This window comes from Marmota monax, unplaced genomic scaffold (genome assembly GCF_021218885.2).
Source record: "Marmota monax isolate L192 unplaced genomic scaffold, Marmota_monax_Labrador192_F-V1.1 WCK01_AAM20220418_F8-fsc00078, whole genome shotgun sequence".
NCBI lineage: Eukaryota > Metazoa > Chordata > Mammalia > Rodentia > Sciuridae > Marmota > Marmota monax.
In genome coordinates, this window is record NW_026694865.1 from 3,498,983 (window position 1) to 3,526,973 (window position 27,991).

The 27,991-nt window shown below is 52.8% G+C and overlaps 2 protein-coding genes across 7 annotated transcripts; both read left to right on the forward strand.

Annotated features, from left to right (window-relative positions):
- Positions 1–648: 648 nt before the first annotated feature.
- Positions 649–15,016, forward strand: Cln6 (CLN6 transmembrane ER protein). 2 transcript variants are annotated; one of them, XM_046426651.2, is made up of 7 exons: positions 651–858; positions 6,649–6,763; positions 7,660–7,758; positions 9,410–9,598; positions 9,920–9,975; positions 11,370–11,492; positions 13,164–15,016. In XM_046426651.2, exons 1-7 carry the CDS (start codon positions 767–769, stop codon positions 13,432–13,434), a joined length of 945 nt encoding a protein of 314 aa, XP_046282607.1. In that variant the 5' UTR covers positions 651–766; the 3' UTR covers positions 13,435–15,016. The 2 variants fall into 2 exon arrangements, with proteins under 2 accessions (XP_058429300.1, XP_046282607.1); XM_058573317.1 differs by lacking the exon at positions 11,370–11,492 and having other exon boundaries at positions 649–858.
- Positions 15,017–16,401: 1,385 nt separating this feature from the next.
- On the forward strand, positions 16,402–27,947 carry Calml4 (calmodulin like 4). 5 transcript variants are annotated; one of them, XM_046426652.2, is made up of 6 exons: positions 16,405–16,576; positions 17,778–18,067; positions 18,151–18,181; positions 22,680–22,820; positions 24,443–24,631; positions 27,461–27,947. In XM_046426652.2, the coding sequence occupies exons 2-6, from the start codon at positions 18,065–18,067 to the stop codon at positions 27,556–27,558; spliced, it is 462 nt and encodes a 153-aa protein (XP_046282608.1). In that variant the 5' UTR covers positions 16,405–16,576; positions 17,778–18,064; the 3' UTR covers positions 27,559–27,947. The 5 variants fall into 5 exon arrangements, with proteins under 5 accessions (XP_046282614.1, XP_046282608.1, XP_046282611.1 ...); XM_046426655.2 differs by having other exon boundaries at positions 17,990–18,067; XM_046426656.2 differs by having other exon boundaries at positions 16,406–16,563; positions 17,990–18,067.
- Positions 27,948–27,991: the final 44 nt, after the last annotated feature.

Sequence of the window (27,991 nt, forward strand, 5' to 3'; positions counted from 1 at the left end):
GCCTCCTCCCACCTCCTCTGTTATTTCTGACCTCAGTACTTTCTTCCTCACGTCATTTACCAATAACCCCAAAAGCAAGCTCCACTAGAGCAGGGTTTATCTGTCCTTCCCTGCACAATGCACAATCACAGTAAGACTTTAACACCTGTCTGAATGAGGTGGAGGGAAAGGGACTGAATTTTCCAAAGCCACAAAGCCCAAGAGTGACAAAGCCATGAATGGACTCTGGAACACTCCCACCCCACCCCAATTTGGAAAGAGTTCCCTGCTCCTAATCCACCGATTATTTAGTTCCTGTCTTCAGGGGCTACAGTGTTTATATTTTAATAAGAAACACCTTTCATTCAAGGAATGAAGGCGTCCAGTATAACTTGGAAGGACACGAAACCCCCAGGCCGTTCCGTCCCCCGAACAAGGGAAATCAGGCCTTGCCTCCTCCCCAGGGGCGCACGTGAGTCGGCCTGGTCTTTTCCCGAGGTCCTCACTCCGTTCCAGCCCAACACTCGGGCCTCAGTCAGCCTCCCGGGAAAACGGAGGATACCCCAGCAAATCCCAGCCCTCACGTGGTCCCCCGCCCTGCGCGCGCGCGACACCACCCCAGCACCGCCACAGCCGCGTGCCCTCCTCCGCGGGCGGAAGCTCGCCCCGCCCCCGCTCCCCCTCCAGCCTCCCTGGCCGCGCTCAACCTCCCGACCCCGCGCTCGCTGCAGTCCTTGCACCGGTTTCGGAGCCGGTTTCTAGCTCCGCAGGCTGGGCCGAGGGGCGCATGGTTATGGAGGCAGCGGCGCGGAAGCGGCAGCACCCGGGAGCGGCGGGCGGCCCGGGCTCGCAGCCCGGCGCCTCCTTCCTGCAGGCCAGGTGGGCGCGCGCTGGCGGTGGAGCGGGCGGGCGGTCTCAGCCCCGGGCCGACCCCGCAACCCGGCCCGAGACCGGGAGCGCGGCGGGCAGGCCTTTCTGTGGGGCGGGCCAGGGCGGAGCGGAGCCCGGCGTGGGCGGAGGCTGCCCTGCCACAGCCCCTTCGCCCCCTGACCCGCGGGACCCGCCGCCGAGGCTGGGCGGCCTCACCCCGCGGTGGCTCGAGTAGGGGCAGCCCCCTCCGAAAGTTTGGGATCCTCCTCCTCTTCACCCTTTCCCCCGTGACTGGGCCGGCATTAGGACAACAGACGGGATGGGATGGCGAGACTCTTAAAGGGCCAAGAAAACTCCGGCGAGAGCGGGGGACCCACAGGACGCCGCCGCACGCACACAGGCGCTCCCAGCTCTTTTGCAAGTTCCGGGTGCTGCCTCCGAGTTCTCAGCGTCTCTCCGCCCTGAATAAGACTTGGATTCTGCTGTTAATCGGGAGACTCACTTTTTGCCCTGGGGAGCCCAAGAAAGTGGGAAGGGACAGCTGAGAAGCGAGGGAGCTCCCAGCGAGAGTATGCAGAGCCCTTCTCCAACCGAAGGGGAGACCCGTTTGGGTGTATCTAATTGGGCGGGGCAGAAGTATGGCACCACCTTTTAATCTTTCCCTCCGTTCTGCCTTCATCCTGTGTTACTGTCAGATACATGCTTTGTGTTCAGCAAGTATACATTAAGCACCTCTGTTATGCCCAGCGCTGCTAGGCACCTAGGGGGTGGACAGGATGAAGCTGGGAGGGTTTTACCGTCCTGTAGGAGCCCGGAAGGTCAGAGTCCAAGTAACCGTGGTAGGTAATGTTGGAAGCTCATGGAGTCCCAGAGGACTCCTCAGGGCACCCAAGGAAGAAGGGCTGTTCCAGCCAGGGAATGAGTATGGAGAAAGGGATGCAGTGGGGCTGGAACTTTCCCTATGTAAAAGGAAGCGAAAGGAGGACTGATATTTGAAGTGCCTTTAATATCAAGGCTGGGACTGGAGTGCAGAATTTGAGGCCCTTCCTGCTCTGGGGCAGGGTACAACCCTGAACCTAGCTAGACTCACAGGTTAAGAATGCAGCCCTATTCCCCAAGCTCTGAGGAGCCATGGAAGGTTTTTGAGCATCATTGTATTTAGTCACTTTGGGGAAGCTTGTGATTTGGGTTGATGGGAGATGTTTGGCATACTGGGCGAGGCCAGGTCTTTCTTTTGCAACTGAGGAATATGTGGACTGAGGAACTGTAGACTGCTTTTTTCGCTTGGAAATAATTTCCTGAAGATATGTTGTCATGTGGCACATACATTTTGGTCAACAACTACATCTATGTTGGCCACCCCGTAAGAGAATATCACTTAGCTGGGCTGGTAGCACATGTCTGTAATCCCAGCAACTCAGGAGACTGAGGCAGGAGGATTAGAGTTCAAAGCCAGCCTCAGCAACATAGCAAGGCTCTAGGCAACTCAGCAAGACCCTGTCTCAAAGTAAAATATAAAAATGGGCTGGGGATGTGGCTCCGTAGTTAAATGCCCCTGGGTTCAATCCCCAGAACAACAACAACAAAAAAGATCATATCATTTAGTGGTATTGTAGCCATCATTGTGTAAATAACACTCACTCTGTGATGTTTACATAAGGGCAAAATCACTGAGGATACATTTCTCAAAACTTAGTCCCATCTTTAAGTGACACTGCCTCCACTTTATGACCCATTTGGCCATCTAAGTCTCACCTCAGCCTATGAACTGCTCATTTTATTGATGAGAAAATAGGCTCCGATGACCAGACCGAGGCTCATACCATTTCAGTGACCAGAAACATTGATTGGGTTCTGCCGACATTCATTAAGCATCTCTGGTGTGCCCAGCATTTGCCAGGCACCAGGGGGTCATAATTATCTTTTACATTTTGTCTGTGGATTGATTGTAAACACTGAAAATCAATATACAGTGTTGACATTATTTAAGCTGTTTAAGCTATTGTTCCCATTGGACCCAAGTAATGGTTAACAATTACATTTGTTTTCTTATATTTTTCCTGAAATTTCTAATTGCTTCCCCCCATTTTTTTGCGTTTGTTTCTTCAATTATTTTTGCACAAACTGTTCATATCTGCTGTCTTACCATTTTTTATATAGAATCAAAATCAGCCTTTCTGTGTCTCCATTCATAGGACCCTACTTGTCCAGGACAAGCCCCTTTCTTTTCTGCCATCCAGCCTTGCAGGTGCTGCTGATGGCCTTGAGTATTCCCACTGTACCGTTCGCGCTCCCCAGCTGTCATGGTGTCAGTTTCTCCATAAAGTAGATCTGGAGAGCTGTGGAGGAAAGCAGAGGCCAAGTTTGTCTCAGGTTATCTGCCACTGTGCTCCCACCATTGTTCTAAGCAGTAGGTACTGGTGATTGAGACCTAGGGCTAGCATGGGCCTGGGCTTGGCATGTGGGGTCTGTGGAGTCAGGAGCTTGGGGCAGCCTTGAGGTTGCCCATCCTCAGGATAGGGCCAGCAGAGGGGATGCCATTGGCCTCCATGAATCTGCCTTCTGTGGTCAGATGTTTAGAGTCCCAACAGAAGAAACCAGTAAGAGGCTTATCAATCTTTATATATATATATATATATATATAGAGAGAGAGAGAGAGAGAGAGCACGCTCATGGACCTTTATTTTATTTACTAATTTATATGCAGTGCTGAGATTCAAACCCAGTGCCTTGCACATGCTAGACAAGTGCTCTACCACTGAGCCACAACTCCAGCCCAGGCCGGTCAATCTTGATGTCCGGGCTGAGAGTCCCTGTGACTACTTTCTCTTTCTTCCCTTCCTGCTAAGCTGGGTTGAACAAATGACAGAAGTTCTGACTCCCCGAGGTGCTTCCCAAGAGAGAGGAGGAAATAGTTCCTGAGCTCCTAGTACGTACAAGGTGGGGATGGGTGCCTTGGTCCAGACAGAAGGCACCCACAACCTCCACAGGCTTTCAAAATTTCTGTCCCCAGTGTCCCACTTTTTGCCCAGTTTGGAGGTTTCAAAGCAAAACACTGAGGGTTCTTACTCTCCTTCATCCTGGCCCTTTGAGCTTGGAGGCCATTACTGGCTACATTTTGAGGTCCTGCCCTGATGGGCACTAAGAAGAAGGAGCAAGGTGGTACCTCTATGCTGGCACTGTCTCAGAGCCCTGAACTGTCCTCCCGATTATTCTCTACCCACTCTGAAGGTTCACTGCCCCTTCTTTCTCTTCCTCTGTCCCCAGTGAGTATCTCAGCTACCTTCAGGGCCATTTCCAGGCCTTTCCTCTTGCTCCCTGCTTTTCTGTCTGGATCAAGGCACCCATCCCCACCTCAAGGCTCCCTTCCTTCCCAAAGGCTTTGCATACCACCCCAGGCCACACTGATCCCTTTCTAATTTGATCTCCTAATATGCCACCTGACTTTTATACTAACCAAAGAGAGAATAGTAACCTGTTAAGAGTACAGGTCTTGAATTCATGGAAACCCAGGTGTGAATTCTGTGTTATTCAGGACTCCTGAGTTGCAAGTAACAGAAAGCCAGGGTGAACTGCAGCGAGAGGGAATGCATTCTCTCAGATAGCCAACCCACTGGCCCGGGGATGCCAAGCCACTGCACATTCTTTGCTCCCCTCCCCATCTTTTCTGTGGGGCTGCTTCATTCACACCTGGCAGCACCTGGAGGGTGGAACCTTGGTTACAAGCAACCTTGAGCTTGCTCATCCTCAGGATAGGGCCAGCAGAGGGGATGCCATGGGCCTCTTGCATCCTTAGGGCCCCAGAACCAGAAAGGGGCATTAAGGGGTCTCTTTTCTGCCCTTCAGTTAGAAATATCCCACTGGGCCAGCCTGGTCGATGGTCATCCCTGTAGCCAAGGAAACACCATTCATCCCAGAGAAAGAAAAGGATGGGAAAAGATGGCAGAAGGAATGGTTGCAGCAGCTCCTTACTTCGTGGGTGACAATGGTTAAGCACATAACCCTTCTAAGCCCCAGCATCTGCACCTGTGAAACAGCAGGGCAACAGCTCCTACCTCCAACTGCTGCTCTGAGGATTAGATTAGGTGGCACAGCTAAAGCTCCTAGCAGAGCACACAGGTGGTGTTCATCAGTAGGGGTGGGCACTGACTAGGAGAGACTGGAAGACTTAGTTGACCTAGGCAGGGTCCACTGCACCTGTCTTGCCTGCTACCAGAGGACAGTGAGATCCCCAAGGGCTTGCCTCCCTGGTCTCTGGTTGCTCCACCAGCCCAGTGTGGATTGTCCTTGGAACTGGCTGAAAAGGATCCTGGAAAATTATGGAAGAAATAGCATTGACAGAGGAAAGTCTTCAAGATGCTTCTAAGCCAACATTTGCAATTAGGGAATGAGTAACTGGTAATTGTGATTGTTTTAAATCAGCCATTGGTTACTGGGCCTGACCCAGGTACTGAGCTGAGAACTCTGGAGAACATGGATCCATGTCACACAGAACCCATTCTGGACACAAATAGGACAGTGATACTTGGATCAGTCATCTTAGGAGGTAGTGGGCTGCTTGTCTCTAGGGGCATGCAAGTAATGGTGGAGATGCCTGAAGGAGGATTTGGACTGATGGGGAGGTGGATGAGTTGAGAACCTCAGAGTTCAGCTCTGTGCTCGAAGGCCCAGGTGGGGAGCACAATTCCAGCCCCATGATGTCAGAGCTGTTCTGAATGAGCAAAAGGTGCTTCCTGTAGAGGCTGGTGGGGTTTTGGGAAAAGCTTCATCAGAGAAACCTCCCCAGAGGCCTTGGAGCTGGCCCTTGAACCTCAGTGCATCTGTGAACCATCTTCTTTGCTAGAGGGATAGGCATCCAAAGATGTGTTGTCAGGTGGTATTCCACTTCTTGCTACATCTCTCACATCAGCTTGACCCTGCCAGTTTCCTTCTAGGTTTCACTGTGGATTGGTGAGAAGAGGAATTCCAGCAGCCCCAGGCTTACCTCCTCCTAGTCCCACAGTCAAGGGGGAGGAGGCCCTTTCCCTCCTGGCACCTGTAAGGCAAATCTCATTGGAGAGCTCTGTTTGGCCCAGCTCAGGTCCTATGTCCATTCCATGAACCAATCACTATGGATACAACTTTGGGCTGGAGACTGAAAGGGTAAACCCTGCAGCGTAATCATTTAGTTTTTAGGGCGCAGTTGTGTGATGATGGTCAAGTTACTTCAACTCTTGGGCCTGTTTTTCACTTGTAAGATGGGGTAACATGCTAACCTCGAAGGGTTTCTATGAGGATTAAAGGAATGAAATGAGGGGCTGGGTTTGTAGCTCAGTGGTAGAGAGCATGCTTAATGTGTGTGACCCCCTGGGTTCAATCCCCAGCACCAAAAAAAAATTTAAAAAAAAGAGATGAGATCACACATGTAAACAGCTCATGATAACAATGCCTGGGGTGAAGTAACTGCCCAATACAGGTTCCTGCTGGTGTTCATCATGGTGTTCCGTGTTCTACAGCCATGTTTGCTTCCTCTACCTCATTTTATTTCCCCACCATTTTACAGGGCAGAGTCAACAGTGGTTACACCGGTTTGACAGCTCCCTTCCTGAATCCCAGGGAGTCTATATTCAGGGCAACTGAAATCTACCTTCCCCTTGAGTATACAACTGGACCCCAATATTTCCATCAAAAGCCTTCCCCTAGACCTCGGTCATGTGTATCTTCCCACCTTTAAATCCCCACACCTCTTTGTGGCTCATCTTGGGGGAATATTCTCACAGGAGGACAAGAGCTGACCTGTCTCGTCTTGTTCCTACCCAGGCACAGCTCCATCAAGGCTGAGGAGGCTGACCACACGGCTCCCTTCCACCTCGACCTCTGGTTCTACTTTACACTGCAAAACTGGATTCTAGATTTTGGCCGCCCCATTGCCATGGTGAGTGTGAAGCTGGGGATGGAGCCCTGCCTAGCATTGAGGAGACTTGAATTTGTGGAATGGCCTGAGATGAGTCGCCTCCCCTACCAGGAAACAGAGGAGCACTTTAGCTCTATGCCTATGGACCACCAGGCAGCTGCAGCAAGTGAGGGGCTCTGAGGAGTCCTTACATGTATTTTCAATTTATTGATCCTATGCATATAGTCCGGACGTTGTGAAATGTTTTGACCATGCATATGGGTTTTCCTCCTGACCCCAACAAGGCCAGGACTTGGGATAGACAAGAGGAGGACAGGGCATTCCAGATGGAGTAGCTGCCCCCTGCCCACCTTCCTCCTTCAGGAATGAAGAAGTGTAGTTCCTTTGTAGAGCACATCTATTTTCTACTTTGTTGCCTGATGTCTACTGTGGTTTGATTTGGAAGCTGTCCGCCGCTAAGTGGATAGAGCAGTTTTCACATGTGGGCCAGCGAGGTCTCTGTCGTCATCACAAGACCTGGACTGCCAGAGCTCTGTGTGTCAAAGTAGACTACTTGGGCCATCTCTCCTGTGTTACAGATGGGAAAGCTGAGGTGCAGAAAGGGGAAGAACTTGCCAGGGTCATTCAGCAAAATGGTGGCATGGCCAAGTCCCAAAGGAGACTCCTGGAATTCAGGGACATTTATTTTGTACTCACTGGGAGAAAGGTCAGATTCAGGCCCTGGGTTTATATCTACTATATGACTAGGAACATGGCCATTTACCTTCTGTGGGACTCAGTTTCCCTGTGTAGAAGTCCTTCCATCCTGAGGTTGCTAAGAGGGCAGTTTGCACAGCAAAGAGACAGCAGAGAATTAAGGGGGGCAGGGAGGCCTTGCAGGCCAGCCTTGTGGGTACATTCCTCCCCTCGTTCCCCAGCTGGTGTTCCCTCTCCAGTGGTTTCCTCTCAACAAGCCCAGCGTGGGGGACTACTTCCACATGGCCTACAATGTGATCACACCCTTCCTCTTGCTCAAGGTAAGTCCTTTGTTCTGCCCTCCCCTCATGCCCAGCAGGGAGCTGGTGCCCGGCCCTGGGTGCTGAATCCAGTTTCCCCAGCCTGCATCAAGGGATGAAGACTGTGACAAAGGAAGAGTCCAGGGCCTGGGCCATCAGAAGTGGGGCTGCTGTTGGCTGCAGGGATGGAGATAGGCCCCTCCCTGGGCTTAGTGTTCCAGCAGATGAAGAGGGAGAAGTGATTGGGCAAAAGGACCTGCAGATAGGCTGGGAGACGAGGCAGAAGAGGTGATTGGGTGTGTTGGGAAAGACTGGGGTCTGTTGCAGAGGCAGGTGTGAACCACGTGGCAGAAGAGGCAGCAACAGAAGCTGAACCCTGCCCCTGCTCTGGAGAGCCCTGGCTTTGAGATGGCAGTGGGAGCACTCGGTAGAGGCTGTGATTTTGCCCTCTGGGAGACAAGGGCTCTTGAACTACTTGTCCCTTAGCCTCCACAGGGAATTGGTTTCAGGAATCCTCTGGATAATAAAATCTGCAGAGGGCTTAAATTCCTTACATAAAATGACATAGTGTTTACTTTTTTTTTTTTCAGTACTAAGGATTGAATCTAGAGTAAGGCACCACTGAGCTATGCCCCCAGCTATTTATTTATTTATTTATGTATTTTAAAAATATTTTTTTAGTTGTAGATGGACACAAAACCTTTATTCTATTTATTTATTTTTATGTGGTGCCAGGGATCCAACCCAGTGCCTCACGCATGCCAGGCAAACATTCTACTGAGCCACAACTCTGGCCTTTATTTTTTATTTTGAAACATGGAATTACTGAGTTGCCCAGGCTGGGCTCAAACTTGTCCTGCCTCAGACTCCCAAATTGTTAGGATTATAGGTGTGTACCACTGTGCCCAGCCTCCAATACACTTTAAATCACCTTTAGATTGCTTATTATGAATAAATAGGGTTGGGAATATAGCTCAGTGGTGGAGTGCTAAAAAAAAAAAAAAAAAAAAAAAGAAAGGCTGTGTCAGTTATCAGTTACACTGTATTATTTAGGCAATAGTGACAAGAAAAAGTGCATGTTCAATACAGACACAGTTTTTTTTTCAAATGTTTTGGTCCTGGGTTTGGTTGGATCTATGGACTCTGGCGCCCCTGGGGGTGGTGGATGTGGAGGGCCAGCCATAGTACCATCACCTACTATGCTTGTCATTTTGTTTAAAAAGTTTTTTTTTCAAATCTCCAAAAGAAGAGGGGCATGATCTGAAAGTGTAGTTTTTTAGTTTCGGAAGACCCAGCCCTGTACCCAACTCCTAATGTTTTCTTCCTGTTTGCTGTGAACCAACCACTTAGAAATCAGGTCCCTTCAGCAGACCAGCCAGCCACCCAGGCACAGCTGGGGCCTTGGAGGGCTGGGCATCAAAGGCCTAGTGTCATCTGTGGCATGCGGCTTGTGTGTGACCATGAGCAGTGAGCTTGTCCCCAAGTGATTCTTCCCTGAAGAAGACGGTGATATTCCACAGCCCCTGCTGGGTTCCTGGGGTCATGTGACAGCCTGGAGCCAGACTGGCCCCCTGAGGGACTCACCCCACCCCTGTTTGAGGGAGAGAGGCAGAGGGTGTCACATGTTGTGACAGAAACGGGGACATGCCGTGGACCTCACTTTGACCCTTAGCTCATCGAGCGGTCTCCTCGCACCCTGCCCCGCTCCATGGTCTACATCAGCATCATCACCTTCATCATGGGTGCCAGCATCCACCTGGTGGGCGACTCTGTCAATCACCGCCTGCTTTTCAGTGGCTACCAGCACCACCTGTCGGTCCGGGAGAACCCCATCATCAAGAATCTCAAGCCTGAGACGCTGGTGAGGCCGCCTGACTCCGTGTGGAAGCCCCCGGGGCAGGCCCTCCTGGGAGGCTCCAGGCCTCAGCCTGGCCTGACCTGTGCTAAATGCATTCAGCACCGTGAGGGCACTGTGACTCTTGCCAAGCCAGGATGAAGTGTCCCATCAATTGGCTCCCAACTGGGCCACCTCTGATAGAGGCCACCTTTGATAGAGGGCTGGACCCTGTGCAGGGAATGGGGGCAGGAAGGGGAGATCCTTGGTGGGAAGCAGGGCCTGGAGGTGCTGCCCACCCTCTGAAGCACTCCCCCCTCTAACTCTGCCATGCCTGCGCCTCCTCAGATCGACTCCTTTGAGCTGCTCTACTACTATGACGAGTACCTGGGCCATTGCATGTGGTAAGTGAAGGGCCAGTCTGTCCATTCCAGGGCCCAGGACGCAGGACTTGGGCCCTGGATCTCCATGTGTTGGGTGGAGCGGCTGGATGATATTCTCTTCCCCTGTGAGGGTGCTGTGAGTGGGACACTGAGTGAGCCTACCAGAGACCCCACCTGCTGCCCTGTGGCCATGGTCCTGCTTCCTTCTTCCTGCCTGCAGTGCCCATGGAGGCCACGAGAGGGCAGCGAGAGGATGTTGTCCAGCTTTGACCCAGCCTGGCTCCCGCGGGTGGGGAGGAAGGAGGTGGCAGCCTTGATAAACAACACCCGCATCCTCAACCATAATGGGGTGGGCTGGAGAAGGGACCCCTACCTGGATCAGGCAGTGCACTTTGAGAATGGGAAGCTGAGAAGCAGCAGGACTAGGTTGTGGGGACGGAGTGGAGGTGGGGGGTACCATTTGTGCCCCAACTCCCAGGGGAACTCCTTTTCCCCATCCCCCCTCACTGCAGTCAGGGGGAAACCTCAAAAATGTGGCTCAGCCTCAGGAGATTCAGGGCTCAAGCTGGGCAGTGCCATCTGCCACCCTGTGCCCTGCAAAAGATAAAAAGGCCAGAGAGAGGAGACCAGCCCTGGGCCTGGGGACTCACACTTGAGCCTCGTGGGCTCACCCAGGCCACGTGTGTTATGGGTCTGTTTTCGGGGCATGAAGTGAACCCTTCTGGCTCAGGGGGCCTTGGGGGTCCCTGGACAGGCCTCTTTCCTGCTTTCCCTGGCCTTGCCTGAAGATCCTTCTCATGGAAGGTTTGGAAAGGGTGGAGGGGCAAAGAAAGAGGCCTAGGGAACCAGCTAGAAATGGGCCATGTCGGGAAGGGGAGAGAAGAAATGGAACAGAAAAAATATGGTGTGTGTGTGTGTGTGTGTGTGTGTGTGTACAGGTGAAGAGTATGAGAGATGAGATTGCGAGCTGGGCGTGAGTGGGTGAAGAGCTTCATAGAGGACCTTGGAGGCCCCAGCAGTGTGTTCTTCATCCTCAGCCTTCCTGAGTACCAGCATTTCCAGGCCAGTGTAGAACTGGGGCTGCTGGTGTCTGGGCATGTGCATAAGACAGACCCACAGGCCCATCCCCTCTCTGCCACAGAGTAGATGAGGTGGCCAGGGCAGCGTGGAGCCTGTGGGCCTCTGACTGGCATGAGCCTCGCCATCTTGTTTCTGTTCCTGCCCCACCCGTGACCCTTGACTCCCAGTGCTGGGAAGGCCGGGTGCAGAGGCGCATCCCTCACCCAAGCCAGGTGTTTTGGAAACCTGGGACAATGCAAGGAACCAGTGAAAGGATGGTGGGGAAGGAGACCTGGATGGAAGCTGGTGGCCAGGGCCACTGGGCAGGCCTCTAAGACACAGCCTCTCTGTCACAGGTACATCCCCTTCTTCCTCATCCTCTTCATGTACTTCAGTGGCTGTTTCACTGCCTCCAAAGCTGGGAACTCCATGCCAGGGCCTGCCCTGCTCCTGGTGGCACCCAGTGGCCTATACTACTGGTGAGTGCTCATTACGATCTGGGGGCAGAGACAGGGCAGGGCCAAGTGAGCCACCACAGTAAAAATCCACACCTGACCACAGACCTGTGGTGGCTCCAGCTGAGAATGGCCCTTTCTGGGTCCCTGCTCCCTTCTAGGTCTAGTAGGGGCTATGGAAGTGCCTTGGTGGCGCCCGCTCCCAGGAAGCCCAGGCCTGAGTATGACAGGTCGGGAGAATGAGTTGCACAATCTCTCTATCCTCTGCCCCTCTCCTCCCCACCTCCCAGAACCTCATGCCAACTTTGAGGCCAGTAGAGCCACCTCAAACCCCAGGCCCTGCAGAGCCCACTGGGCCCCAGTGTCCACCTCTGTGAAATGGAGGTGATACCTGCCTGTCTCCCTCAGAAGATCGTGAGGATGTGGGGAGGGGAGGGAAAGGGGCTTTGCAAACTATGAAGCGCCACAGACATGACAAGGATAGACTAGGAGAAAGACCAGGACCTCAGGATACTTTGCCTGGTTTCCTGTTTCCCTTAAAGAGGACCCAGATCTCAACCAGGCTCTTTTTTTTTTTTAATATTCGTTTATTTTTTAGTTGTTGTTGGACACAATATCTTTACTTATTTGTATGTGGTGCTGAGGATCGAACCCAGGGCCTCACTTGTGCTAGGCAAACACTCTACCGCTGAGCCACAACTCCAGCCCTCAACCAGGCTCTTACCCTCTTGCCCTGGAGACTGGTACCTCTTGCTGCCTGGGCTGTGGTATTGCAAAGGACCCAGGGGCCCCCTCTGATTGAAGCCCATCTAAACATGAAGAGGGTCCCTACCTCTCTGGGCCAGCTCCAGCCACTTCCAGGGCCTACTCAGGTCCCACCAGGGCTGATCTGTATGCTCCCTGAGGCCAGGATTGAAAGAAACAGTGGCATTTACAGCAAGAGGGAAGGAGGCAAGACCCCTGCCTGCTCCTTACCTCTGGTGAGTTGGTGCAGCGGTGGCTGTGGAGGGAGCAGCAGCTGTTTGTTGAACAGTGTGCTCTTCTTGTAAGAGATGCCTGTAGCACTTGAAAACAGAGATGCCAAGGTGTCACATAAATTCCCCGAAGTCAGCAGTGTGACTCTCTCTAGAGAGAATAAGCGGGTAATCTTGCAGAAGCCCTCAACAAGTGCCACTGAGCTGGCCATGGGCTCCATACTGCCATGGGGTGCCGCAGCATCTCTGGGAGATCTGAGACCATGCCCCAGCCTTCAGGGAGACAGTAATGACAGCTGCCACAAATTGCAACTGCATTCCCAAACCCAAGTCCCCAAGAAACTACGCAGGTGATGGACAGGCAGCCAACAGGCCGCAGGTGGGGCTGTAGAGACTGGCAGGGACTGTGACAGAGCGTACAGTCCTCTCTAAAAGGGACAGCTGATTTCTGCTCTAGTCAGTTATTGTCACGTGGAAATATTCTGATGTGACCAGAGAAGCCATTTGTAGATGTTCTCTCATTTAAACATAAGCAATGAACTCAAAGCTTTTATAAGTGGTGAGTACAGGCCAAACCAGCACACCACGGCGGGCTGCAGCCTCTCACCTCATGAGCTGTTCCGACTTCCTGGGAGGGCAGCCTGGCACCAGGGAGGGAGGCCGGGCAGGGTGGGGTTGCCGCAGCACCCGTTCTAACTTAACCCCTGGTCTGTCTCTCCAGGTACCTAGTCACTGAAGGCCAGATCTTCATCCTCTTCATCTTCACCTTCTTTGCCATGCTGGCCCTCGTCCTGCACCAGAAGCGCAGGTGCCTCTTCCTGGACAGCAACGGCCTCTTCCTCTTCTACTCATTCACCCTCACCCTCTCACTGGTGGCGCTCTGGGTCGCTTGGCTGTGGAATGACCCCGTACTCAGGAAGAAGTACCCAGGCGTCATCTATGTCCCTGAGCCCTGGGCCTTCTACACCCTCCACGTCAGCAGTCAGCACTGAATCTGGGGCAAAAGCCATGGCTGTGTCACTGGGAGACATGGGCCGTGGAGGGTAATGCAGCAAGGACGCACCGCTTGCCACCTGCTCGTCCTCAGGCCTGCGCTGACCCTGGACACTAGGTCATGCCAACTTTCTCTATATTGTTGAGCAAAGCACCTCTCATTTGTGCTAGACAGGCCCATGGTCCCAAAGTGACTCAGTGCTCTGGATTTGCTGACCTCTTTATAGTAGCCTTGTCATGGGTGGGTGCTTCCATCCTATCGTCACCCTCTTCCAGCCTGGGAGGGGTGTGTGTACCCCAAATCCTTATCTGACCTCAGTCCCCACATGGTACAGAGCCACCCTCACCCCAGGGAGCCAGAGGCCCAGCCTGAAATTTGGGCCTGGCAATGCAGGCCCACCTGCAGGTCCAGCCTCCCACCCCAGGACAGTCACGGCACCTGCGGGGTACAGCTGGCTATGGGGTTTTGAGCTGCCGTGGAAGGAGATCTGAAACCCTGGCTCTGTTCCCTGAGTCGCATTGTAGGGTCAGGGCTCCTCATGGCTTTCCACACTCAGCCCTGTTTCCGCCCGAGTCACTGGCCTTCTGCCAGTGGCCCTGCTCCCAGAAAAAGGAGGCCTCCTTCCCAGCATGGTGAGCCCTGCCTCAGCCCCCTTCCCCCAGGGCTCCAGGTACCCTCGCAGCACAGAGCACCGAAGCCTCATTTCCCAGCTCCACTGGCCCATGCGGACTGTGGTCTCAGGGGTCTGCCCTGCCTCACCCCAGGCCTGAGATTCTTTTCTCACATTGGGGCCCACACCCCCGACCAAGGGTCCCTCAGACCCTGGGCCAATCCCTACCTGCTGGCAGCCCTGAGAAGAGGATGAATAGAGGCTGGTGTGGTATCCAGCCTGGCTGGTGGCTATTTCTGAGGTGTGAAGTGGGGGAGAGGGGGTTCTAGAGTGTTCTAGAGGTTGGCTGGCCTGGGGCCCAGGCTAGAGCTCACAGTTCCCTCTAGCAGCTGTCCTGGGCTACTCGACCTGGTTTGGTCACTGCCCACCGTTTCTGTACACCACTTGGTAGGCTCCTGGGGTGAGGGGCAAGAAGAGCCTCTTCATCCTGACCAGTCCAGCTCTTTTAGGAGGAATGGGATGGGGCATTTCCTGACCTGCCCCTCTGGGATGGCCCATTGGGCCTCCCAGCTGTGCTGCCTTTTGGGAGATGATGGGAGGCTGGCTTGCTGGAGGTGTCCCTTAGCCTTGGGTAAGTCATTTGACCTCTACAGGCCTCAGCCCTTAATATTCAAAGGTCTCAGCCTCCCATACAGCCACCGTGGGCTGATGTCAGACAGCACTGAAAAGGCCACCAGGCAGGAGATGGCTCCATCCATGTGTCCTGTGTCCCCACCTGTCCAGCACACTCCTTTGCTTCCTTCCCTACCTCGAGGACACTGGACTTCATGGACCTCTCATAAGCAGAGGCGGGCCTCGTGGTGGGGGCCCGTGTAATCTTATTCAAATTGGGAAGCCACTGCTAAGGAAAAAGAAAAGCATGAAAGTGGATGTTCAGAAAGGGAAAGCAATAAATCACTGGAGCCTTGAAGATTTCTGTCCCTCTTGAGATCTCTTGGGCACTTTGCTGGGGATGTTTTCCTGGAAAGATGACTTGATTCGTTGCCTAGAAAAGCCACAGGCCAGTGATTCTCAGAGTACATTAGGACGCACAGGAGAATGCACAGCTTTGCCCACACTGCTGAATCAGAACCGGGAGACAAGGCTGCAAGGTGATTCTGATGTGGGCTTCCGTTGGGGAACTGCCAATCCAGGTCCTGGCTACTCTCAAAGTGTGGTCCCCAGACCTGCAGCCTCCACTTCACCAGAGAACTGGGGAGGAGCAAGGCAGCCTACCCCATGGAGACTTTCTGAGTCTGTCTTGTGGCATCTAAGTGATCCAACCACAGGGTGGAGGGGGCAGGGGCCAGCGTGCCCAGGTGCAAACATGTGGCCTTTGTGAACTTTTTTGTGTGTGGTGGTGGTGCTGGGAATTGAAACCAGGACCTTGTGCATGTAAGGCAAGCACTCTACCAACTGAGCTACGTACAGCCCAGCCCACAAGCTTAATAGCCTCAAAACAGTTTATCCTCAGTTCTGGAGGCTAGAGGTCCAGAATCCAGGTGTTGGCAAGGCTGTCTTCAGCAGGAGGATCCTTCACCTCTTCTGGCTTCTGGTGGGACACAGACAATCCTTGTGTTCCTTGGCTTGTGAAACCACCCAGCTCTGCTTCTGTGGTTCTGCAGCCCTTCCCTGCATGTCTCTGAGATCCCTCCCCTTGGGTTATGATCCACCTTAATCCAGGATGACCTCATCTAAATTCTATTGGCAAAGACTTCCAAATAAGTTCTGTCACAGGTTCCAGGTGGATATGAATTCTGGGACACTGTTCAATCAAGTAGAGGCCTGAAGTTTAGACTTCATGAGCCCTCCACTCTGGGGCACACAGGACAGGGGAAAGCAAAAGCCAGTGGGTCTTTGAGGGCCATCTCTGTCCTTTTCCCAGCAGGTGTGCACAAAGCCTGCCAACACTTGTGTGCCCCGGGTCCCTGGGGCTAGCTACTCTGTTGGCCCCTGGGTGTGGAGTGGGAAGCCCTCATGGGGAGAGCTTGGCTCAGGAACAGTGCAAGATGGAGAGGAGACTCCTGCATTCCTGGGAAGGATAGGAGTGGGGGCTGTGGGCAGGAGCCTAGAGCTTTTTCCAGCGACACCTGTGTTAGACGTTGGGACCCAGGGGTCCTGCTTGGGAACCTCTTGGACAAAGTATCCTGGGCCAGGGGGTGTAGGGAAGAGGAGCTTCCCCTGGCCTGGAACCCTTCCTGTGAGGGTCCAGAGAATGAAGGGCAGGGAGAAGGGACCCAGAGGAAGCCATGGTATGCAGGGGAGGTGCCAGGCTCCCAAGAGGGGCCAAGGTTCAACAATAAAGTGAACAAACTCAGGCCTCAGGTGGTACCGGAGGTGTGTGCTGTTGATTCGACTTGCTGCGTCTTGCACCCGCTGCTCTGGGCAGCTTGAGTTTGTGTGTGGTGAACCCTCTTGAGACCACGGCCCCAAAGCAGGTTCTTCATCATCTGTGAGACCCCTTGGAGACCTACAGGGGTAAGGGGAGTTGGTAAGAATGGCAGGGAGCTCTGGGGCACATAGCTCACCAGAACACACGCCAACCTAAACCCCAGGGAATGGCCCCCTGCTCCCAGCCCCTCCCAAAGGCAGGTGATCTGGGGAGAACATCTCAGCCTGGTTGTCCCAGGCCCCACAGCCCAGGTCTAGCCTGCCTTTCCAAGCCCTGCTGACTTCCCCTCTCGTCCTCCTCCGGAAGCTCCTCTGAGCAGGCCTCTCACCTTCTGTACTCCACCCACCATGGGCCCATCCTAGGCTACAGGGAGGAACCAGAACCTTCTAGCCAAATTCTCTGGGTCCCACAGAGGTTTGAAGAGGTGACTCAGGAGGCAATTTGGGAGAAAGGAGAACTCTTCACATGGAGGTGGTCAGAACAGGAAGGAGGGAGAAGAATGGACCAAAGCCAGGCTCTTGTACAAATTAACAAGAGGTCCCTCTTCTTTGGCACCGGCAGTCCCTCACCCCCCACTGTGTAGGGTACAACCTGATGGCCCTGACAGCATGGGCAAAGCTTGGATTTAGAACCCGCAGCCAACCCAGGGAAAGGGGACAAGACAAGGCTGAGAACCCAGTTCTGCCCAGCACCCAGTGGCTCTAGGGCACCCACCTGCCCCTGTCCTTTGTGGGTGATGGGAGCACTTGGGAGTCAGCAGGCTATGGCAGGTGGCTAGGAAGAGAAGGGGAAGGAAGAGTGGAGGAGCCTTCCCAGCCAGGGGAGGGTCACCTGAGAGGACGCACTGAGTAGGTAGATGCAGGGCTGGACAGCAGCCTGGCCACCCACAGACACTCCCAGGGACCTGAAAGGCGGGAGAGCTGGCAAAGGATGGGAGTCAGCTGGGCGCTGGCTACTTGATTCTCCCAGCAACCCGTAATGCGGCCTGGCAAGGGGGGGACTGAGGCACAGAGAGGCAGTGACTGGGAACTGCAGGCCGGAGGATTGGACCCCAGCCCCAGTGTACTGAGGCCTGTGTTCCTGCAATCCATCCCCCAAGGCTGAGATCCAGACTCTGAGCTGGCCCATCCGGGACAGGCTCCATTCCTCTGCAGGGTTGTGGGTGACAAGTCTTCAGGGAGAGTGTGTGCAGTGCCCGATTCCAAGAGGGAGCTTGTCAGAGGGAGCAAGTTCCCTGAGGCAGGCCCAGACTCAGCCCTACCCCAGGGCCGCCTTTCTGTTCTCTAATGTCCCCTCTCAGAGTCTGGGGATGGTTCACTTGCTGCAGAGCATCAACCTCCAGAGACAGGGGCCCTGAGTCTCACAAGAGCCCTTCTGCGGCCGTTTCCTCAAAATCAACCTGCCTGGGTTGGCCAGACATCTGCCATGCACGGGAAGCTGGAATCTGACCCTGGTGGCGTAGGGCCCGGTCTCCATGGCAGCAGAGGATTTATTACTGTGGCCTCCACCCAGCTTGGCGGACTTTCAACTCAAAGCCAGAGGAAAAGGAAATGAGAAGCTGGTTCTGAGAACAGCGGGAGCCCCACGATGGTAAAGTGGGGACCCATGGCCAGCCGGGTGGGGAGGGCCTCTCACAGAACCCTGCCCTGACTGTCTCCCTCTCTCTGCTGCAGGCCAAGTTTCTTTCCCAGGACCAAATTAATGGTAGGTTGGTTTGCTCTTTAGTTAGCAGCTCCCAGCACAATCTAGACCTCTTTATTTTCTCTACTCCTTTTCTGCTCAAGGGAAGGAGGGCCCCAGCCACACCCACGGCAGGGGTCCAGCCGCTGCAGGGATACCCTTGGTGGTGGTGGGGGGGACCTCAAGTGGTGGTGGTGGGACTGCTGGCTTTATGTTTGTCTGGGTGGTTTACAAGCCAGGTCCTGGAGTTCCCGCCAGAGCCAGATGGTCAGATTTGGGGAGGAAAAGGTCAGGGAGGAAGAGAGAGACCATTAACAGACTGAAAGGCAGGAAAAGAAAGGGGCTTTGTGATTGGCAGAGAGAGAGAGCCCAGGTCTGCGCCCTTGGGTAGGATGGTCTCCTGGGCCTCAGTTTCCCCATCGTAAAACAGGGTCAGCCGGGGCCCTTCTGCCTAGTCTGAGCATGAACACTCTCCTCTCTGGGTCCTTCAGTTTCATGTGGCTGGGTTGTTTCCACAAGGCCAAGAGGAGAGGGTTGAGTTACACAGAACTGGGGCCAGACTTGGGCTGCGGGGGCTGATCCGGAGCACTGGGCAGAAGAGGTCTCCCCACGGCGAATGTAGCAGCTGCTCCTGAGGCCGTGCCCCTGAATCTGCCCCAACAGTGACAGCCCTGGGACTGGTAGTCGGCCCCTGTGCATCCCACCCCCAAATCTCTCTGCCGAACTGTCCCATTGTCAGCTAGACCTTCCTGACCGCTAGAGATAAAACGGCAGGCACCCTGGGCCCATGATGCCCTTGCTTCTGTAGAATCTGGACATGGCTCCATGTTAACTGTGATTCTAGAGTTCTGGGTCCCCGAGCTTGGTCTAGAAGGGACGGGTGGGGTTGTGGGCTCCAGGTGGGTACCTAACCACAGACCCCTGTCTTGACTCCTTACCCCTAAACTAGGCCAAGACCAGAAAGAGCACGCCAGGGGGCTTTTAAAGTGCCAGGCCCAGGGCAGGGCCCCTCCTCCCCAGCTCTATAGGTGACACTGAATGGCAGGTCAGGGCTGGAGTCCAGCTCTCAGCCTGTGTCCTCCACCCACGCGTGGACATGAGGCTCGCTGGCTCCCCCTCCTGGGGCCTCTGGAACTCACCAAGGGAAAGAAGATAATTTCTGTTGGTATCCGAGTCTCTGGCACCAAGAAAGCGACCACTAATGTTTAATGAATGAAAGACTAAACAGGGATAGTGGGAAGAACAGGAGCTTTGGAGGCAGCGGGCCTAGAATCCAACCACCTGAGCTTCAGTTTTCTCACCTGTGAGGTAGGAAGAGGGATGCCGCCTCATCTGGCCTCTGTGTGCTAGGGACAAAGAAGCTTGCCAGCATATGAGAGCTACATATTTAGGAATTTCACAAGCCAGTTGTCAGAGCCAGAGACTGTTAAATAACATAGGCTCAAACAATGTGCCAAGCCCTACAGAGAGCTAAGAAGACAGCCCTGCTGCCCCCGGATTTGAAAGAAGTTTCAGCTTAATGAATATAATTTGTACTAGGGCGAGAATTAGTTTAACAGTAGATCGCTTATCAGATTGAATGACAACACAATTTCAATTCATTGGAAAAAGAATTGCCTTCTTTTGTCATGATTTGACAAGTGAAGCTGGCAGGTAACCTCCCTTGTCAAATCATGGTTGAACCCAAACTGTAGGTTAGCAGTGAACCTGAGTATTGGTGAAACTCACTTGTGATAATCAATCAACTAGACTGACTTTTTTAGAGTTGACTCTTTTGCTGTGTGTAAGTCGTGTGTTTCCCATCCTCTGTCGAGTGCGTAGGAAACACGTACATATATGTCAGAGCTGTTGCTAAACGTTCTCCAGCACGTCACTAGCGTTCTCCTAGGCCTTTTCTGGGACTTTTGCATTTTCCAAGAGAAAACCTAAAGGGGACTTTTAATCCAATTCATCTAACCCTGTTCATTCTTTCATTCAACAAATTTTTGAGTCCTTTCCTGGTGCCAGCCCAGCTCCCTGCATTAGAGATAGAGCAATGAACAATAGAAGACCTCTCCCCTCTCAGGGGCCCCAGGGGAGGACAGAAGGAGAGTGAAGGATGGAGTGTGGGGATGGCTGGACAGTGAGGGGGAACCCCAGGGAGAGGGGAGAGGTGCGGAGGGAGTGCTGGGGCCAGCCCTGCCAGGGCTGCTCTCCAGGTGGCCCTGTTCTCTTGTTCCAGTGTAGGAACTCCAAGTTCAGATCTGGCCTTGCAGGTTTTAAAAGGTATATTTGTTTCAGTAGGAAGACAGAATGCACTCGAGCTATCTGTTTGTTAGGAGGTGGGTCTCCATTTGAGCCCTGCTTGCTGATCACATAGGGGATTCAGTGTGCCCATCTGAAGAGCCAGACGATTGTCCCTGCCTTCCAGCTCTGACCAGTTAGAGACAACAGCCAGGAGAGCCAGGGCACATGAGAAACCCAGACAGAAAAGGAATGCAGGGTACGGTGGTGCATGCTGGTTGAAAGGAAAGTGACCACAACACTCAGAGCAACCAAAAGATCTTTATTGCAGCAGTGCAACAAAGAGAAAGGAAAGAAGGAAAGAGAGAGAAAAGAGAAGAGATGAACAGGGAGAGAGCAAGAGCAAGAGAGAGACAGAGAGCGCGCGTAAGAAAGATAAAGAGCAAGAGGGAGAGAGAGAGCAAGAGAGAAAGAGCAAGAGAGAGGGGGCCTGGCAGGAGGGAGTTTTTATAGCCCAAATCTAATGGGGCCTCTGGGTCTGCAAGCTGCCTTGTTGGCCCAAGGGGGGGTTAAGTGTTCAGCCTTGAGCAGGACTTGACACAAACAGGTGATAAAGGACTAGATAGAGGGGGATTTGAGTGTGTGGGCTATCTTGCAGCCAACATCTGTTCAGCCTGCCCTGCAGACAACACAGTTCAGCCTGCTCTGCACCCAACACTGGTAATTCCTGCAACTTGGGAGGCTGAGGCAGGAGGATAACAAATTCAAGCCTCAGCAACTTAGCTAGACCCTGTCTCAAAATAAAAAATAAAAGGGAGTGTGGGTGGCTCACTAGTAGCACACCCCTGGGTTCAATCCTCAGTACCACACACACACACACACACACACACAAAAGCAGGGTAGCCGTGAGGACACCAGGAACCACACCAGGAAGAGGACTGAGGGTCTTTATTAAGGAACACAAAGCCACCCTAGGCCTGGGCGACGGGGTTGAGGGATGTACTCTGCCTAGTCTCCACCCCACCCTGCTGTCCCGGGTCGGAGGCAGTGTTGCCTGTTGGACAGAGCTCCACTTCAGGGGTCACGCTGCTTAGGTGAGGTTTGAGGCCACTCTAGGATGGCCTCACACCTGCCCAGCAGGAATAGACAGTGCCCGTCAGAGGGTGAGGATTAAACAAGGGCTGGGGTGATGTGCTCAGCAATGGGAACTGCCCTTGTTATTTCTGTTACTAGTTAGCAAGTCCCTAGTCCAGGCCTCTGAGGATCCACCCAGGTGTGAAGGCAGTAGAGGAACAGATCGTGGAGCCCAGGCTGGAAGGCCAGGGCCAGGGTCCCAGAGCACCTCCAGAGGGCAGCCCACCCTCACCAGAGTCAGGATCCCAGTCTGCCAGCCTGGGACCTTTCCCAAGCTCCTGACTGGCTTTCTTCAGCTTCCAGGGCTTGGGAACCACAGGATAGTCTTGTTGGATTGTGGAATACTGTAACTAGCGCAGCCTGAGCTCTGGCAGCTACTTCATCTTGCTAAGTATCAAGAAAGAAAGGGCCGCGGGGCAGAGTCACCAGCCACCTAGGTTCAGAGCCTGGGGCGCCTCCGGGCAGTTCCCCTTGAAGGCTTTGAAACCAGGCCCAGGCTGTGTCAGAGGGCAAACAGCTTCAGGGGCCAGCAGCCTGGAGGCCCAGGGCTGGGCCAGGCACTCAGAAATGCCCTCAGCTGCCGTGGTAGTAGCAGTAGTAATAATAATAATGATAGTAAATCGTTAAACATGAGAGCCACTTGTTGCCAGGCTCCCTGGAGGGATTTCCTCTGAGTCTGGCTGCCCGGCTGTGGGCGCTAGCCCTCCCTGGGAAGCCCGGGAGGTATTTCAGTTAGCTGTGGGAAGGGAGAGAAAGGGACTGAGGAAGGAAAAGGAGGAGTGAGGCAGGGTTGCCACATAAAATGCTGGACACCCTCTTAAATTTGAACTTCAAATAAACACAAATATTTTCTTAGTGTGAGTATATTCCATGCAAAACTTGGGACATACTTACACTAAAAATTCACCATTTCTCTGAATTCAAATTGAACTTGGAAGTTTTGTGTTTTCCTTTGCTGTATCTGGAAACATTAGTTGGGGATAAGTGTGAGGAGGGGGCCAAAGGAAGGGGAAAAGAAGTGTGAAGGAGGGCTGGGGTGCAGCTAGGACCTGGGTTCCATCCCCAGTACTGCAAAAAAAGGGGGCCCTGGGTCCCAGGGAAGAGGGCAGAGGAGGGGTGGGTGGAGAGTGAGTGAACACAGCTGGTCCTCCCTCCTGCTGTGCAGAATACAAGGAATGCTTCTCCCTGTACGACAAGCAGCAGAGGGGCAAGATAAAAGCCACTGATCTCCTGGTGGCCATGAGGTGCCTGGGAGCCAGCCCGACGCCTGGGGAGGTGCAGCGGCACCTGCAGACCCACGGGATAGGTGAGTGGGCTGAGTGGGCTCCAGGAGGGGCGAGCGGGTGGCGCAGAGGGTGGGGTGTGTAGGGCTCACAGGTTAGAGAGGCAGGGGGCAGTGAACCTCCCAGGAGGCAGCTGGCCAAGTGCACTCTGCCTCATCCTCAAGGCAACGGTGACACCCCACCTTGCAGGGGCCCTGGGTCTGGCCATTCCACCAGGTTTATCACAGACCTAGAGAGCAACAGTGCTGCCGGTGATCCCAATGTTGTTTTTATAGAAAAATGTCCCTTTGGTGAACATCTACCAAACGCTTAGCTCAAATCACCCCAAGAGGGTAGCTGTCCTGATTCTACTCTGCAGGCAAAGATCAAGACTCACAGCCATAGGTAACTTGCCCAAGTACTTAAGCCAATGGTAGAATCAGGATTGGAACTCAGTTCTTTTGATTTCAAAGACTTTCCTGAAAACCATGCATGACTGCTAGGAAACTGGAAGAAAACCCTTTTGAAAAGTGGTTCTCTCTGGTGATAGGATTAAGGCTGGTTTTCATTCCTTTTATTGTTCCCTGTATTTTCAACAATGGGAACAGATAGGTCTCTTATCAGAAACAAGTTTTGTGGTTTCTTTTTTTTTTTTTTTAAGTTTTAGTTATCAATGAACCTTTATTTTATTTATTTCTATGCAGTGCTGAGAATCTAACCCAGTGACTCACATGTGCTAGGCAAGTGCTCTACCACTGAGCTACAACCCCAGCCCCTTTGTGATTTCTTTGGGAGATTTGTTTTTAACTTTATTTTTAAAGTCTGGGGTGTCTATTTACATTGGGAGCTGGATGCCCAGGAAGGAGGGACTGGCCTAGAGGAAGAAGTGGCCAGCTTCCAGCATTTAACTGGAGCCCCCAGGTCACCTCTCAGTCTCTGGTTCTCAGCATCTGTTGGGGCACTAGAGGTCACATTAGCACACCTGCAGCAACGAGCCCTGGGAGCCATCCTGGGGCAGGTTTTGGAGGGCCAGAGCCTGGTGATAGGGCACTCAGTGGTCTCATTTTCAGCTCTGAAGGAGTGGTGGTTTTTGTCTCCTCTAAACAGGAAGTTGTGGTCAGGGGAAGTTCTGACTTCCTGCTGTTGTGGCCAAGCCAGTGTGTGGGCGGAGGCTTCCGGACATGCCTGGAGGGGGCTGCAGGGAGGGAAAGGCACGAGAGCAGGTGGGGAAGGACCTGAGGCTTGAGCTGGGGGTGGGGTACTTATCCCTCCTCAGGGACCTGCTCTGGTGGCAGAAGTGTGTGTGTGGGGGACACATGGACCCAGTTCCTTCCAGTTCAGGGGAGGAGGGAAGCACCAGAGGGAAGGGGAGCAGTTGGTGATGACTGTGACTACACACTACAAACTTCTGTCCCCTGAGGGGGCAAAACGAGGGGATGATAACCATGGTCACCAAGGGTCACTGGGTGGATGAAATGAAGACTATCCAGTCCAGGAGCTGGTCCATGGTGGGAACTCAGTAGTGGCGGCTGTGTCTTCTTCACCATGACCACTGTCACCATTGTGAACCAGGTGGAGCTGGCGGTGACAAGGGTGCAAGGAGGTAGGTTGACTTCCCCAAGAGCCTTTCCCTCCCTGCTCACTCTGCTATTTGGGGGTTTCTTAGACAGAAATGGAGAGCTGGATTTCTCCACTTTCCTGACTATTATGCACACGCAAATAAAACAAGAGGATCCAAAGAAAGAAATTCTTCTGGCCATGTTGATGGCAGACAAGGAGAAAAAAGGGTACATCATGGCATCCGAGCTGCGAGCGAAACTCACGAGACTCGGAGAGAAGCTCACCCAGAAGGAAGGTAATTAATTGCCTGACCAGGCTCCCAACGTCAGCAGAGGGTTAGGGAGTTGGGGGAGTTCACCAAAGTACCATCAATGCCACCATGGTTGTACAGGCTTCTGTAGTTGATATACAGCTGCAAAGCCCAAGAGCAGTCACACTAGCCGGGGACTGGTCTGGGCCCAGTGGTCAGGGTGGAGGGTTAGCCTGGGGAAAGCCCAGCTTGGATCCACTTGGGCAGCAGGATAGTGGGACATCTGCCCCGCCTCATGCTGTGCCTAAGCTCACTGGATCTTCATTTAGTGCACAGGACACCTGGGGAACATGAGTGTCCCTTTACCTGATCAAGAAACTGATGAGGCTGGGCGTGACCACATACGCCTCTAATCCCAGCAGTTCAGGAGGCTGAGGCAGGAGGATCGAGAGTTCAAAGCCAGCCTGAGCAAAAGCAAGTTGCCAAGCAACTCAGTGAGACTCAGTGGCTCAGTAGTCGAATGCCCCTGAGTTCAGTCCCCAGTACACCACTCCACCCCCCCAAAAAAGGAGCTGACAGGGGCTGGGATTGTGGCTCAGCGGTCGAGGGCTTGCCTAGCACGTGGGAGGCCCTGGGTTCGATCCTCAGCACCACATAAAAATAAATAAATAAAACAAAGATATTGTGTCCAGTTACAACAACAAAAAATAAATAAATATTAAAAAAAAAGAAGCTGATAAGTGAGTGGTTGTGGGTCAGCGGAGCTGGGAGCTGGATGGAGGTTGAGTGCTGTCCCCATATCACAGCCAGCTGAACAGGGCTGCAGCGTGCTTTCCAAATGGAAATGCTACTTTGCTACTGACTGGAAGATTTAGAGTTCAAGAAGGGGCCTTTGCAGGGTCAGGTGGAGAATAGACCTTGCCTCACACCTCCCAGCGGCCCGTGTGCCTTCCTGCCTTGGAGCAGGACCAGAGGCCTGGGCCTTGGGCCTTCTGGGAAAGCCCTTTGTACATGGTAATGAAAAACCCCATACTGATCCATCTGTGGGTATTCTTCCTGCCTCTCAGCACTAGTTGGTAGTCCCTGGGTCCTGCCTCAGCTGGCATCCCTGGGAGGCCAGGGTTTCTACTTAGGCAGCTCAATTGTCAGCGACCATCTGGATAGGAAGGCTAGGCTTGGCCACAGTGGGTGTAGGAAAAGGGCTTCAGTAACAACCGACCATCAGCCTTTGGCCAAATCCCAACAAACACTGCAGGGGGTTCGGTTCCCCCTCCTCTCTGGGGACCTCCCATAGGTTCCTTACTCCCTGGAAATGAGGTAGTAACCATCCCTCAGGGCCCTCCAAGAGCTCACATTCTATAAACCCTTCTGCTCAGATTTCATCTGCCTTCACAAAGGCACAGAGCAAAGCATTTAAAAATAGCGCTCGGGCAGGCAGATTCCTCTTCCCCCGCATTCTCAGGCTGGCAGCTATCACAGTCTCATCTTTCATTGTGGCTGTTTTCAAGTGAACAGGGGGAATCGTGGGCTGTCCTCAACCTCCCAGGCTCTGAGGACACTGCTGGCCCTCCATGTGCCAGGTGGAGTGTCAGCAGAGAGAGCAGGGGGTCCTGATTCTGTGGTTAATGATCTCTGGTCAAAGCAACACCATGGCCCCCAAACACACATCTCTTATTTGTTTAACCTGCAAAGAACATTTCAAAGAAAGTGGTGGAGACCAATTTCCTTCCCACTTGCTGTGGGAGAAAGGATGATAACAGAAGTAGGAATCCTTTTTTTTTTTAGTTGTAGTTGGATACAATACCTTTATTTTATTTATTTATTTTTATGTGGTGCTGAGGATTAAACCCAGCGCCTCGCACGTGCTTAGGCGAGCGTTCTACCGCTGAGTCACAACCCAGCCCCAAAGAAGTAGGAATCTCTTATCCTTGGTGATTGAAAAAAAATATTCAGTTTTATTGAAGAGAGGCCACAGTGGAAAAGGATAAACTGAATGGCTCTTCTTGCCAGTGCCTGGGACAAGCTACTATTTTATCTCAGAAGTCTAAAGCCAGAGGGGAGAGATGCAAATGAAGTTTTTAATTTTATTTTTTAAGCAAGGCAGAATTAACAGCAGTTTTGCAAGATTTGAGCCTTACACACTGTTAGATTTATTTTCCCAGGCCCAAAATACATATCTTTTCTTTATTGGTGTAAGGCACGTGCTCTACCCATGAGCTGCACCCCTGCCCTACGCTTTTCTTTAGAGGTGGTGGTAGCAGAAGCGCTTATCACTAGGCCCTCCTGGCATGGAGGTATCTTGGGGAGGAACATTGACATGGAGGAGTGGGGAGGTGAGGGGCAGCTGAAGCCTGGGTGGCTCTGTCCAGAAAGGAGCTGCAGAAAATACCTATGGTGGCGGGCAGAGGGGTGGGTGATAGCAGACAAAATGTCTGGGCCAACTCTCTCTCTAAACCAAGGCTCAGAGGTCTGAGATCTTCTTCACAAGAAAACAAGAGGTGGGGGCTGGGGCTGGGACTCAGGAGCAGAGCACTTGCCTGGCATGTGTGAGGCACTGGGTTCGATTCTTAGCACCACATATAAATAAATGAATAAAAATAAAGGTCCATCAACAACTAACGAAAGAATATAAACACGAGGTGGCTTCAGTGACTGGATTTTCGCCAGGATTCCTGCCCAGCCCCTGGCAAAGCCTGAAAACCAAACCAGTGGATTCCCAGATGGGAGTGGGCAGGTTGTCTTATGTTCTGGTTTACTCCCTGATGTACAAGAAGTTCCCTGGACGCTCAGGGAAGACCTTTGGGGAGCCCCAACCTCCAAAGAAGTGTCTTATAACCCCAAATCCAAACAAAAATTTCATGTGATTTATTGCAGTGGAGGATCTTTTCAAGGAAGCAAATATTGAACCAAATGGCAAAGTGAAGTATGACGAGTTTATCCAGAAGATCACCCTTCCTGTGCAGGACTACTGAATGAGCAGAGTACAAGAGAGGATCCCTGGGTCTGAAAACCTGGACTGGTTGATTTTTTAAAAGGAAAATGTTCCTTTAATTCTAGGGTGATGGCAAACACCGTGCAAAGACAACATTAGCAGGGCATAAGCAGCAATAAGTAATTCCAGCCATGGTATCAGCATGTCTTTAATAAAAAAGATTTGTATTACCAGGTTCGGTGGCACACGCCTGTAATCCCAGTGGCTCAGGAGGCTGAGGCAGGAGGATCGAAAGTTCAAAGCCAGCCTCAGCAAAAGCGGGGAGCTAAGCAACTCAGTGAGACCCTGTGTCTAAATAAAATGTGAAATAGGGCTGGAATGGGGCTCAGTGGTCCTGAGTTCAATCCCTAGTGCCTCCTTTCCCACGAAGATTTGTGTTGATTTCAGTAGCTCTCATGAGTCCAGCCCTTCCT